The following is a 13922-nucleotide window of genomic DNA, read 5'->3' on the forward strand; positions in this document are numbered from 1 at the left end:
CTCTGTATATATCTATGATTATACATGGTAGCAAACTAAAATAATAAAATAATAAAGCTGCACTAAAATAATAAGTGTTCTTTTAAAATAATAAAGATGCACATTGAAACATTAGAAACTCATATAAAAAGCGTTCGAATTGCAGAAGTGGTGTGTGAATATAAATTTTCCCTTCCGCTCACAGAAGAATAGAAAAAAAAGAAAAAGTTATTAATTGAAATCTCTATTTTATTATAAAAATTAAAGATGTTTTTACCTGTACTTTAGTAAATCATCCGTCTATGAGTCGATTTTTAAGTTGGTTCGCTTTTGAAAATACAAATCCGTATTTTAGTTAGTTTTCAAGCTCGTTCGTTTTTGGAAATACAAATGAAGTCGTATAAGAAATCTTTTAAAAAAAAACTTACATGCTAACTTGACACGATCAAACTCCTAATTACAGCTTATAATTTTCTAAAAAGATATATATATATATATATATCCTATTTCTATAATAAATTTTACTTTACCTAAGCTAATAATAAAATTAAAATAGCTTTCACCCACGGGCGGGACATTTTTTCTAAGGAAAAGAGAGGAAAAGGCAACCCCTTTCCTCGCGCGCGACCGCTGGCTGGCGGCGGAGCCGACCTCACCTCGCCGGAGTTTAATCCCCCCTCCATTCTTCCTCGTCCTGATTGCCAACGACGGCGGAGAGCTCGCCGGTGCCCGACGTACCGACGGCTCGATCAGTCCTTCCCATCCTCTGTTAGCCTCGCGTGACGCCCGCCTGCGGTGGGGGGAAGAACCTCGCCGTCGCACGCGATGGCGGGGACGCCACCCGATGGCGGAGGAGATAGGCCGTGGGAGTCGTACCACACCGCCTACACCAACGCCAAAGCTGGTGAGTGTGCATTTCCCCTCTTCCCGTCGCGTAAGATTGTTGCCAGTAGGGGGTAGGGTTTTGGGCATTAGGGGGTCTGCATCGCGCAAATCACTGGTACAAATAAATCCAAAAGATTAAGGTAGAGAGAACACGAATTAGATGGAGCTTTACTTAGGAAGTTATATTACATGTTTAGGTGAATATGTGATATCTGTGGAAACAACATGGAACCCCAGTGTGCAAAGCATGGCTTTGGTCTTTATTCTCTTGTTATTCTGCCTTAGGAATGGAGGGAGTTGACAAAGAGAAGGTGCAGAAGGTAATCTACGAAATGAGCAAGGGTTCAAAATATTTTGAAAATGAACAGAGGAAAGAGGCAATTACCAAACAAAAAATCGACCATCTGCGTGCACAATGTGCAAAGCTGACTGACAATGACATATCACATTTTCAGAAGGTAAAGAGTATTTTTTTTTAATGCTGGCCTTTGTCTGTCGGGTGCTACTTTGTTAATTTTAATGCCATATTTGAATCCTAATTTTTGCAGCATGCTTAATTTTCAGGTCGCCGAACATAAAATTTTGGAGCTGGAAGCTTCACGGGATCTTTCAAAGATATGGCTTCACACCGACATGGATGCCTTTTATGCTACTGTCGAGATATTGGAAAATCCATCCTTGAAGGGAAAACCATTGGCAGTGGGTAGCATGTCTATGATAGCTACTGCCAGTTATGAGGTTAGCATACTAGGATTTATGACATCTTGACATGTGTAAGGAATTTTTTAATCACTAAATAGTGTTGGTGCTATTGTATACCATTTTGTTTTGGTCCCTATTGAAATGATTACTGAAGAATCGCTGATCATGTTGTGTAAAATTAGCTTTCTTTAAGCATTGTAGACTGGATGGACCTGAGTTGGTGTTGCAATTTATTTATTTATTGAAAGCACAATCAACATCCCCTGCTATATAGTGTAGTACGTAATCAATTTACTTATTCAGGCACGGAAGTTTGGAGTTCGTGCAGCAATGCCTGGTTTTATTGGCTGTAAATTATGTCCTGAGTTGGTTTTTGTCCGTCCAAATTTTGAGAGATACACTTATTATAGTGAATTGACAAGAAAAGGTTTGTACATTATTACTGTTTATTGAATTACCATGAAATTTTTTTAGCGTATCGTAATTGTATTAATTTATCGCTTACTTTGTAGTTTTCCAAAGGTACGATCCCAACTTTGTTGCAACAAGCCTAGATGAAGCATATCTCAATATTACAAAAGTCTGCTTCGATAGAGGCATTACTGGTGAGGAGGTAATTATCATGACTTCCTGGTGAATTACTTATGACTAATGAAATAAATATGGTTTGATTTGTATTTGATGGCTTACATTATTTTTCTACAATCCAGTACTTCGACACTGAAAGTTTATTGACCATTGTATATGTTTATTTTGAAGGTTGCTACAGAACTTAGGGGTGCCATTCACCAGGAAACCGGTCTAACTTGTAGTGCTGGGGTAGCTCCAAACCGCATGATTGCTAAGGTCAGACATTGTAGCTTTTGTTTGTTTGTTTGTTTGTTTTTTTGACTGAAAGTTTGTCTTTAGAGGATCTGTGGTTGTTTGCTGTTATAGAATTATACCACTTCTCTCTGTTTGTTGCGTATGCTTTTTTTTTTTTAGTTTCATGTTTGGTTAAAATGAAATTCATAAACAAATATTTATTATTAGTACTGGCAAGGATTTCACATTGTGTAATGTGTAGCCAATAGGGGTTGCAACCTTGCGATTGCAAAGTCTGTTCACCACAAATGTCTGGAAATTTTTTTAGCTCAATAGTTCTAATCATCTTTCTCCCTTCAAGGTGATTCATGAGCAAAGTTTATAAGGTCTCTTCTCCCATATTCTTGTCTTTTTGCTAGGTTTGCTCTGATATCAACAAGCCTAATGGACAGTTCATTTTGCCGAATGACCAAGAAGCTGTGACAACATTTGTATCAACACTACCTATAAGAAAGGTACTCCTGTTTTTAGTAGTGAAGAATGGACCTTGTTTCTAGAAGTATTTTGTTGTTCTAATAGTTCTTGTTTCCTTCATATATATATATTCATTCGTACATTGTTAAACCACTAAATATTCTAACCAGTGCGCATATTCTTTCCACAGTAGTCCTTCAAAACAATAGCATTTGGGCATTCCCCATTTATGGACACCACTTTTTACTTCTTTAATTGAGATGGAGTTTTCTTTACTACTAAGTGCTTTGCCTCTTTGGACATTCATGAAAAAGGTGAAGGCTGATTTTTTATTTGAAGATCTTTGTATGCAGATAGGTGGTATAGGCAAAGTAACAGAACAAATGTTACGTCAGGTTCTTGGTATCAGTACATGCCAGGAGATGCTGCAAAAGGCTTCTTTCTTATGTGCTCTTTTTTCTGAATCCTCAGCTGGTTCGTATGTTAGTAACACTTGTTAGTTCCATTGCAAGTTTTCAGAAGCTATATTATACCTATCCCAAGCAGACACCACAATTCAATTTCTTGAACCAAACACCATTCTGTGCCTGCTTAATTTGATCCTTTGGACGTTCTCCAGATTTCTTTATTTCGGTTGGTCTTGGACTAGGCGGTACTGAAACTCCTGAGCAAAGACTAAGGAAAAGTATAAGTTGCGAGCGAACTTTCAGGGCAACAGATGATTGTTCTATGCTTTTCGAGAAATTAGGTAAACATCCTTACTAAGTTATTGTTCTAGCTATGAGGCCTGTTGATTGTAGATTTCAAACCTTGAAGCTACTTTGAAATTTCATATGCTATTGTTACTAAGTAACTAGGTTGTCTTACAGAAGAGACTTGCAATCTTATTCGAACAGAAGCATTTTTCCTATTTTAATGGTATATTTGTCAATAGGCCAAGAGCATATTATTTTGCGCAATAATTTGAGACACGTCATGATTATTCGAGAGCTTGAGTAGAAAGTAGTTGTTTGAAATTAGTCAATTATGCTGCAACAAGCTGTTTACATTTGATGAGGAAATATAATTTCTGGTGAGTGGTAGTTTTGGTTGGGATAGCAAACTATGCAAGGTGGAACTTGTTAGGCAGCTTTGACTGCATACCTGAGATCTGGTGTTCAATCTTGATAGTGCTGGGGACCACTGGTCCGGGATTGAAGGATCCCAACGCTCTATGAATATGAGCTATTTCATGTGTCAATTATTCTACATTTCTACATATGAGATACTAGAAGCCAAGTTGACTGGAAACAGGCAACTAACCAGGGTTTGGTATTTCAGAATTCTGAAATCTTAAATTTTGGATAAGGTACAGAAAAAAAAAAGAGTATTATCAGAACATGTGTGTGTACATAGGAAAAGAACTGGTGCCACTATAACTATGTGTGTTTGATATGATAAATTCCTAAAGTAACTGCAAAAATAATATACTTGTATGTAAAGCATTTAAATGCGTTAAAAGATTATGTAATGATTTTCAGGCCTTACCACATGCTATGTGCTAAATCTGTAAATGTTTCTCCATGCGTGACTCACACCCACCATATTATTATTTATTTGCAGATAGTCTCGCAGACAATTTGGCCGATGATATGCAAAAAGAATGCCTGAAGGGAAGGACACTAACACTCAAACTAAAGACTGCCGCTTTTGAGGTTTTCATCTTCCATTTGTATAACATTAACTAGTCTCCAGTAATTATAGGACTTAGATCACCAGGAGTTTTTGTTCATGGCTCATTAGATTGATCAACCATCTAAACCAGGTCAGGACAAGAGCAGTAACCACACAAAACTATATCAACTCCAAGGAAGACATCCTGATCTACGCTAGGAAATTGCTTAAGGCTGAACTGCCTCTTTCTTTGAGATTGATGGGTAAGCATGAGCTTCCATAGTATTTGATACTGTTATTGGATGATGCCCAAGTTGATCTAGCTGTGTTGACAGCGTAGGCATGTGATTATGCCATGGTGCATGCTTCTTTTTTGACCTTATCTGGAATGTAATGAACATAAAAGACATGGGGCAGGAGTTTTCTTTGAGCAGTATATGGATTAATGTTGTGCTCCTTAAAATTAGCGAATGAATTCTCCTCCTTTGATGCATTAGGTAGAGTTCCTGCCCTTTTTTTATTAAAAAAATAATATAAAAGGCACACTATGTACTGATTTTTATTTTACTATGTTCATATTTTTGATGTATCTGGATGTATTGCATTTTATATATTTTTTAATATGTTTGCTCTTGTTTCCCAATGGAGTGAGTAACAGTCATGCCAATACAATTCAACAGGGTTGCGGATGTCCCAACTTCGCGATGAGAAGGATGATTCATCTACCCAAACCCAAAAGACACTAGATAGATTTTTCCGCACGCCTGACAACTCAAATGTCATTGGAGCAAACAGTCCAAGCATCGGTAATACCACAGGAGGGGATAACTATTGCACTAATGTGATGACCAAGGTCGATTATTTAGAGCATGATTCCATGGATGATCAGGCATTGTTTTTGCATGAAAAGAACTTATTTGTTCCAGAAGGAAGGAGCTCAGACAATTATAATAATGATGCTGCATCAAGCAATCCACTTATGTGTGATGGTGTTGGTGGAAAAGAATTGGATGATGACTCCTCCAGTTCGAAGGTATGTGCTTTTGTCTAATTATTCCATTGACAAAGGGATAATATTGATTCAACACCTTTTAAGTGTTTCTTTACTGAGTGTTTCCATGCTTAATGAAAGACAGAAAGCTAACCTTTTTCCCCTTGCAGGGTACACATACTGTAAAGTTTGATGGCCAGCTCACCAGCTCTAACGCAACTACTTCATCGAGTAAACCTGATCAGCTTTTCTGGATAAATGGCTACATTTGTTCCATTTGTGGATTTGAACTACCTCCAGGTTTTGAGGAGGAGAGACAAGAACATTCAGATTTCCACTTGGCTGAAATGCTTCAGCAGGAAGAGGCAGTGGACAGCACAGGCCCCCTCTCGAAAGAGAGGTATGTATCTATTGCCACACGCTCATAGATATCCCTATGTTATTTCTTGATCTGCTTTAGTTCAGTGACGTAATAAATATTATTTAACGAGATGTAAATCCTGAAGTGTTTTACTGGGATTATTACTGTGGGTGAGTTGCCTTTTGCCATGGTTATTTGAAAATAAATTAGCTGAGATGAAGAATTTCATGGGTATGAACCTTTTTTTTCCCTGTGGAGCTGTTATCATGTAGACATCAGATGAATTTCATGGGTATGAACCTTTTGTGTATTCAGCAGGTTAGCTGAAAGGCCATGCTCTAGCACACCCACACCAAAGAAGAAGCTCAAGTCTTCAAAAGAAGGAAAACACATACCTATTGATGCTTTCTTTCACAAGGTTAACAAGAACTTGTAACATACTGTAGCTACCTATTCAGGCACTCTTTTTAATCCTACAGAGCGATTTGCCCACTTGAAAAACTGCTGTACATGTAACTTCATTCCATGTTCTTTTCAGACTAGCATGTAAATTGTAAATATATAACTCAAGAATCCTGTTAAATTAATTTCATAATTTATTCAAATGTCATACGATTCTGCACGAGATTTTTTTTCTGACATAAAGAAGCTCTACCTTATAGCCATTTCATTGATAGAAATGATAAGTTACGAAGTTGGCACGATTAAGGGGAAAATGAGAAAAGGAGGAGGAAAGGAAGAAAGAGAGAGAGGGGGGCACGGGAATGTACAAAAGTTGAAAAAAGGACTGTACATTAGCCTCGTCTGATTAGTTCAGACCAGAGGCTGATTTTCGTTTTGATTTAGTTGTTGGCCCGGCAACTCGGAAGGTCCGGAGAACCGATGATTTATTGATCTGTGTTTGATAGCCGAGATTGCTGTCTTTCGAAAATTCTGTTGTTCATCGACTTCCATAGTGTGTGAGCGGAGCGCAGGTTGCAAATCAGATGGTTGCAGGTTGTTACTCCTCCGTCACAAAATATAAGTATGGTCTCCGAGATGCTACTTTGACTATCTATATATATAAAAGTAAGATGTTTTAAATAAAAGGAGCTGTATATTATGATAATTTGTTTAATGATGAATTTAGTAATATCAATTTTATATGATTGATCTTTTTTCTATTAATAGTTAAAGTTAAAAATGTGACTTGTCACTATACTAAAAATATTTATATTTTGAGACGGAGGGAGTAACACATGTCTAAAAATTACCTGTTGAGTAGGATGATATTATCTGCAGTCTTTATCATCAGGCAAATTTCTTGACCATGTTGGCTTTAGTATACTCCATATAATTTATCCATAAAAGGCAACGAAAGGAAACATATTGAAAGCAAAATATTTGACAGGGAGAAGAGGAAATATCTTATCTGAAGTCTGAACTGGTTGCTATCAAGCACACAAGCAGCCAAATCTCTCCCAGTGAACGTGTTTACTGTGTTATCCTGGGAAAAAACAAAGAGGAGAAAAATTCTCAAAAAAAAAAAAGGTGAGGTGAACGGTAGCAATGCACAGCGGCGTCAATGGCTGCTGCCCGCTTCGGCTCCCCGCCGCCGCCGCTGTCCACGGCCGCCGGATCCCGCCGCTGCTGCCCCCACGGGGGGCGTGGCCGGGTTGTATCGCCGCGCCGGCGCTGCACAGGAAGCCCGGCCGCGGCGGCGGCGGCGCGCTCTCCAGCTGCAGGCGAGCATCGCATCATGTCCGTCTCTTCCCCCTCACTCGCAGTTCTGTTATTAATTTAGTAGTTTCTGCTAGAACTTGCTACTGCGATCCACTGATCCTCTCCTGCTGCTCGATTTTTTTTTTTTTTTGTATTCTCGTTTTTACCTTTTTTTTTTTTTTGGGCACTGGGTTCTGAATTCTGTTAATATGCGCACGGATTGCTGCGTTAGAATCATAGTGTGTGTGTGCGCGCGCGCGCGAATAATCCATATCGCCGGGTTTCTCAATTGACATCCTTAGCTGGCTAAAAATCGCCGGGTTTCTCAATTGACATCCTTAGCTGGCTAAAAATCATGGACATAGGATAATGCAATGATAAGTACTAATTTCTGTCGTGGCAATTGGTCTGTAATAACGGCTTTTCGACAAGTATTTAGCAACTAAAATTCAACCTTGAATTTTATTTTCCTGTTAGAACTGTAAAATTAAATCACACGTGGTAGTTTGCTTGGATGTAAAATCAAGTATATTTATGATACATCGCATCCTTTTTTCTGTAACTACTGTAACGTTCTATGAGCTAGAAAATATTGCTTAACCTCCTGTCATTGATAACTCTGAACATGCTATAATTAACATTGTCTAATTTTTAATGCCATTATAAATCCTTTTCAAACCTTCATATTCTCAAACTTGCATTAGTAGTGTTAGTGCACTAAAATGCTAGGTTCTTTTGCTTGTATTCCTCTAAGTGGGTTTGAACTTTGAAATTTAAGCATCAAGTGTGTGGCAGGAGAAGTTACAGGTTGCTGCACTGCCATCCAAAGCTACACTCGAGTTTGAACATGGTAATTTTGTAATTATTCAACTGTTTCATCTTATATATTGCAGTGGAGTCCAAGTCATGCCCATATTTTCTGATTTGAATGCAGCCTTGAAAGATTCTAGTATCTAAGTATGTTGCCAAAAAATACATATACTCAGGTGTCTCACTTCGAAGTGCATATATTGTTCCTGAAGATGTTCAAGCTGCAGGGTTCCAGATTGATGCTGATGAACTAGCATCTATTGTTGAAAGTCGCGACACTAAAAAGTTGACTGTGCATGGCCAATTAAATGGGATCGCAGACAAATTAGGAACATCATTAACCAATGGTATAGTTACAGACAAGGACCTCTTGAATCAAAGGCAGGACATATATGGAGTAAATAAGTTTGCTGAGACCGAGATTCGCAGCTTTTGGGAGTTTGTATGGGAAGCACTGGAAGACACAACCCTTATAATTCTTAGTGCGTGTGCTATTTTCTCTTTGGTTGTTGGCATAACCACAGAAGGATGGCCACAAGGAGCCCATGATGGCGTTGGCATTGTTGCAAGTATCCTCCTTGTTGTTTCTGTTACCGGAACAAGTAACTATCAGCAGTCCTTGCAATTCAGGGACCTTGACAAGGAGAAAAGGAAAATTCTTGTTCAAGTCACAAGGAATGGCTTGAGACAAAGAGTACTGATAGATGACCTTCTTCCTGGTGATGCTGTCCATCTTGCTGTTGGAGATCAGGTTCCTGCAGATGGCCTATTTATTTCTGGGTTTTCTGTGTTGGTCGATGAGTCTAGTCTAACTGGGGAGAGTGAACCTGTTTTTGTAAACGAAGATAACCCTTATCTTTTATCAGGGACGAAAGTGCTTGATGGGTCCTGCAAAATGCTGGTTACAGCAGTTGGGATGAGAACACAATGGGGCAAATTAATGGCTGTTCTTACTGATGGTGGGGATGATGAAACTCCACTTCAAACCAGACTTAATGGAGTTGCGAATACTATTGGGAAAATTGGTCTATTTTTTGCTGTATTGACTTTCATTGTCCTCTCACAAGGGATAATTGGCCAGAAATACCTTGACGGGCTTCTTTTGAGTTGGTCCGGAGATGATGTGCTAGAGATATTGGATCATTTTGCTGTTGCAGTTACAATTGTTGTTGTTGCTGTACCTGAGGGATTGCCATTGGCAGTCACTTTGAGCCTTGCATTTGCAATGAAGAAAATGATGAATGACAAGGCACTTGTTCGACAGTTGGCTGCCTGTGAAACCATGGGCTCTGCCACAGTCATTTGCAGTGACAAGACAGGAACACTGACAACAAACCGCATGACTGTTGTAAAAGCCTGCATCTGTGGGAATACCATACAAGTTAACAATCCACAGACTCCAAACATGTCTTCCAATTTCCCAGAAGTTGCTGTAGAAACTCTTCTGGAGTCCATATTTAACAACACCAGTGGCGAAGTGGTGACTAACCAAGATGGGAAGTATCAAATACTAGGCACCCCTACTGAGACAGCTTTGTTGGAGTTTGCACTGTTGCTAGACGGAGATTGCAAAGAAAAGCAACTGGGAAGTAAGATTGTTAAAGTGGAACCTTTTAATTCAACCAAAAAGAGGATGAGTACCATTCTTGAGCTTCCTGGTGGAGGATATCGTGCACATTGTAAAGGTGCTTCAGAAATAGTATTGGCTGCATGTGATAAGTTTATTGATGAAAGAGGTTGTATTGTCCCCCTTGATGATAAAACTTCCAGTAAGCTCAATGATATAATCAAAGCCTTTTCTAGTGAAGCGCTCAGAACACTTTGCCTTGCTTATAGGGAAATGGAAGAAGGGTTTTCTACTCAAGAGCAAATACCGTTACAAGGATACACTTGCATCGGCATTGTTGGTATTAAAGATCCTGTTCGTCCAGGTGTCAGGCAGTCTGTGGCAACTTGCCGGTCAGCTGGCATTTCAGTGAGAATGATTACAGGAGACAATATTGATACAGCAAAAGCAATTGCTCGGGAATGTGGCATACTTACCAAGGATGGCATTGCAATTGAGGGTGCTGAGTTTAGAGAGAAAAGTGCTGAAGAACTCCATGATTTGATTCCAAAAATGCAGGTTTTTTATACACCTAATAATTTTAAATTTTGGTTCTGTAAGTGTTTATCCATCTGGGGAGCTCTCATGTGATAATTCTGGTAACTGAAGGTACTAGCCCGTTCTTCCCCACTTGATAAGCATACACTTGTGAAGCACTTGCGCACCGCATTCAATGAAGTTGTTGCTGTGACTGGTGATGGCACTAATGATGCACCTGCGCTGCGTGAGGCAGATATTGGACTTGCCATGGGCATTGCAGGGACTGAGGTAATAAACTAGTAACACCACTGAGTCATGAGTACAAGCACTTAAAATCTCTTCATCTGCAAATGTTTATGTAAAAACTTCACTGGTTAACTCAACTGGACCTGAATTGGACATCGCATCTAGATATCCTTATTAACTGTATTAACTAAATTGTGAAGGATACCTATGTAGTTAAATTTCTATAAGAAATATGCTGTGAGCCTTTCTTTTGTATATTATCAGTATTCTAGTTTTCTATTTCCAATGCTATTTACCATATCACTGGTCCATTGGCTTGTATTTACTTGTAATGCTCCATTTGCTGTAAAACCCCTTTGATGGCACAAAAGTATATCTGTAAATTCTATTGTCGAAGTCCTCTGAGGTTCTCAGAGGATGTAGCTCCTACATTCTGATGATGCACAGCTCATCGATATATAAAATAGAGACAATCCATTATCTCTATAAAATAATAGAAGTCGTTGCCAACATGAGATAGCTATGAAAAGTTGCTGGATGATGGAAGTAGTGTGGAACTGTACCTATAAGGCTGTAATAGGCAATCTTGATTTAACTTGCTACATGTTGGTTTACTGCTTTTTGTTTGGCAAATAACATTTCTTTTTGGAATTTGGAAATGAAATGAAAATAATAATCTGGTTCGTGGTTTGTGCTTTTCCATTCTGATCATAAATTCAATATCCTCTATAATGTTAATTTGACCAAGCGCGCCAGTTTGTGGTACAAACTACAAACATCCCTGAGGCTTGTATAAATTGTTTTATGCAGGTGGCAAAAGAGAGTGCTGATGTTGTAATTCTGGATGACAACTTCTCCACGATTGTTACTGTTGCCAAATGGGGACGCTCTGTTTATGTGAACATCCAAAAATTTGTGCAGTTCCAGCTTACTGTTAATGTTGTTGCATTACTAGTTAACTTCACTTCTGCATGTTTCACAGGTAAATCCTCTTTATAATTCTATTAACTTAATCAGATCTCTATCTCATCATTTACATTTCTCTTCATGCCAGGGGATGCTCCACTTACAGCTGTACAACTTCTTTGGGTCAACATGATCATGGATACCCTAGGGGCGCTTGCACTAGCCACCGAACCACCTAACAATAACTTGATGAAGAAAGCACCGGTAGGAAGGAAAGGGAAGTTCATCACAAATGTGATGTGGAGGAACATTGTGGGGCAGTCGTTATACCAATTCGCTGTCATGTGGTATCTACAAACTCAAGGGAAACACTTGTTTGGGCTGGAAGGCTACCATGCTGATATTGTACTAAATACAATCATATTCAACACTTTTGTCTTCTGCCAGGTATGTTAGCACTTGCAAAATACCATTCTTTTGTACTGGTAAATTTAGGAGCAAAAATTATCTCTTTAATATGGAAGAGATATATCAGACAAGAGGATCTGTGTGTGTTTGTGTGTGTGTGTAACTTTATCCTTGCATTGCCATATCTTTTTAATATGTTCCAGTTTTCATTAATTGCATGCTTTGTAGGTGTTCAATGAAATAAGCTCAAGAGAGATGGAGGACATCAACGTTCTGAGGGGCATGGCAGGGAACTCCATTTTCCTTGGTGTCCTCACCGGCACCATCTTCTTCCAGTTCATCCTAGTCCAGTTCCTGGGCGATTTCGCTAACACCACACCTCTGACCCAGCAACAGTGGCTCATCAGCATACTCTTCGGCTTCCTTGGGATGCCCATTGCTGCTGCCATCAAGTTGATTGCTGTAGAACCTCATGAAAAAGCCGATACACGTAGAACGCCGTAAACCACACACACCAGGATAAGACATTCAATCAATTTTGTGCACCAATAATCCAAGTATACCTCCACTCTATGATCAAAGATTGGCAGCATTTTGCGAAGAAAATTTGATGCAATGGAGTTCCTGTTGGGTTTGGCCAATCTAACCAGCCACGAAACTGATGAGATAAGAGAGCCAATTAGTGGTTCTGGGAATATGTAGAAGTGATTTTTTTTGAGGTATTATTTTGTACACGCTGATCTAGTATTATGAAAATGTAAAGCCAACTGGCATAGTTGCGTAGAGTGTAAACAGATGAGATTGTACATAAATACAAGACTGACATTTGATGATAGCAACAACGATCATATTCTTAAGAGAATTTGATTCATTCTAAAACATCAGTTGCCCAGTGAAAACATTTCAAGTGTTTCACTACACATTGTTAGTACTAAAAATTTACTGGTCCATGGTACAGATCGAACTTCCTTTCGTCAGGCTAAGTATGAAAGTTGGTACTTCTCACATTTGCAAGAACAATAGTTAATTATTGACAACTAGATACTTGGAATAACTATGTTGCCGCAAATCCCTTCAATACCCCATTGCCTACCTTTTACCTACCACTTCATAGTACTTATTGATAAGGTGCACTTTGGTCCTTTACCCTCATCACTGAATTATCAATTTTGTTGATGAAGGGAGTAGGGTTTTTTTTTTCTCGGGGAGAATCAGCAATTGCCATCCCAAATCAGCCATAAGTAGGGATGGCAATCATAAAGGATTGCATGTTTATCCGTGGGTAAAAACTCTACTAGTATTAGGATTTGGTATGTCTTCAAATTTATGCTCCGGTCAAAACTTATGTCTGATGGGTAAATAGGTATGGTCTCCACTTCATCTATTTTCTCATCAAACATAACCAATATGTGGATCTTACTACTCACAAATATTTCAATATACACTTATCAAAATCTAATTTCTATGGTGTACTACGATATAGTCATTTTACATTAAACTCATGTTTAACTTGGTAAAACAATATTTTAGTTGTTAGTTAATTCATGGATGAATTTATTAACTAGATGATTTTTCTATTGTTTCTACCATATACATATGATTGAGGAGTAAACCGCATACCCGCATGTATATGATGCCTGTGGGTAATGGGTATGGGCAAGGTTTTATGCCCATCATGGTAATGGGCCGTGGGCAAAAAAATTATCTCGTGGGCATTGGTTTGGGTGTGCATCTCCCGTACCTGCCATGTCTAATTGACATTCCTAGCCAAAAGGCCATGATAACGCAATATCTAGCGTTATAAACAACAAACAGAATATAGCACCAATGTGTTTTGTCTGGATAAATTCCTTCCGTGCCACTAAAAATTTACTTGATCCCTTATTTACCCCTCATTATCTCCAATGACACGTGGA

The 13922-nt window shown here is 38.8% G+C and overlaps 2 protein-coding genes across 4 annotated transcripts; both read left to right on the forward strand.

Annotated features, from left to right (window-relative positions):
• The first annotated feature begins 533 nt into the window (after window positions 1-533).
• On the forward strand, window positions 534-6471 carry LOC128966546 (DNA Polymerase IV/Kappa). Of its 2 annotated transcripts, none has more exons than NM_001418369.1 (14): window positions 534-883; window positions 1150-1322; window positions 1429-1602; window positions 1870-1993; window positions 2079-2179; window positions 2326-2412; window positions 2790-2885; window positions 3198-3318; window positions 3464-3592; window positions 4447-4538; window positions 4649-4760; window positions 5178-5530; window positions 5659-5888; window positions 6168-6470. In NM_001418369.1, exons 1-14 carry the CDS (start codon window positions 805-807, stop codon window positions 6283-6285), a joined length of 1989 nt encoding a protein of 662 aa, NP_001405298.1. In that variant the 5' UTR covers window positions 534-804; the 3' UTR covers window positions 6286-6470. The 2 variants fall into 2 exon arrangements, with proteins under 2 accessions (NP_001405298.1, XP_066164202.1); XM_066308105.1 differs by having other exon boundaries at window positions 565-883; window positions 6165-6471.
• A 910-nt stretch (window positions 6472-7381) lies between these two features.
• Window positions 7382-12885, forward strand: LOC136355753 (calcium-transporting ATPase 3, plasma membrane-type). Of its 2 annotated transcripts, none has more exons than XM_066308642.1 (7): window positions 7382-7589; window positions 8346-8400; window positions 8485-10485; window positions 10576-10734; window positions 11503-11674; window positions 11747-12045; window positions 12235-12885. In XM_066308642.1, the coding sequence occupies exons 3-7, from the start codon at window positions 9256-9258 to the stop codon at window positions 12508-12510; spliced, it is 2136 nt and encodes a 711-aa protein (XP_066164739.1). In that variant the 5' UTR covers window positions 7382-7589; window positions 8346-8400; window positions 8485-9255; the 3' UTR covers window positions 12511-12885. The 2 variants fall into 2 exon arrangements, with proteins under 2 accessions (XP_066164739.1, XP_066164738.1); XM_066308641.1 differs by having other exon boundaries at window positions 8537-10485.
• The last annotated feature ends 1037 nt before the right edge of the window (window positions 12886-13922 follow it).

Source organism: Oryza sativa, chromosome 3 (assembly GCF_034140825.1).
Source record: "Oryza sativa Japonica Group chromosome 3, ASM3414082v1".
Taxonomy (NCBI): domain Eukaryota; kingdom Viridiplantae; phylum Streptophyta; class Magnoliopsida; order Poales; family Poaceae; genus Oryza; species Oryza sativa.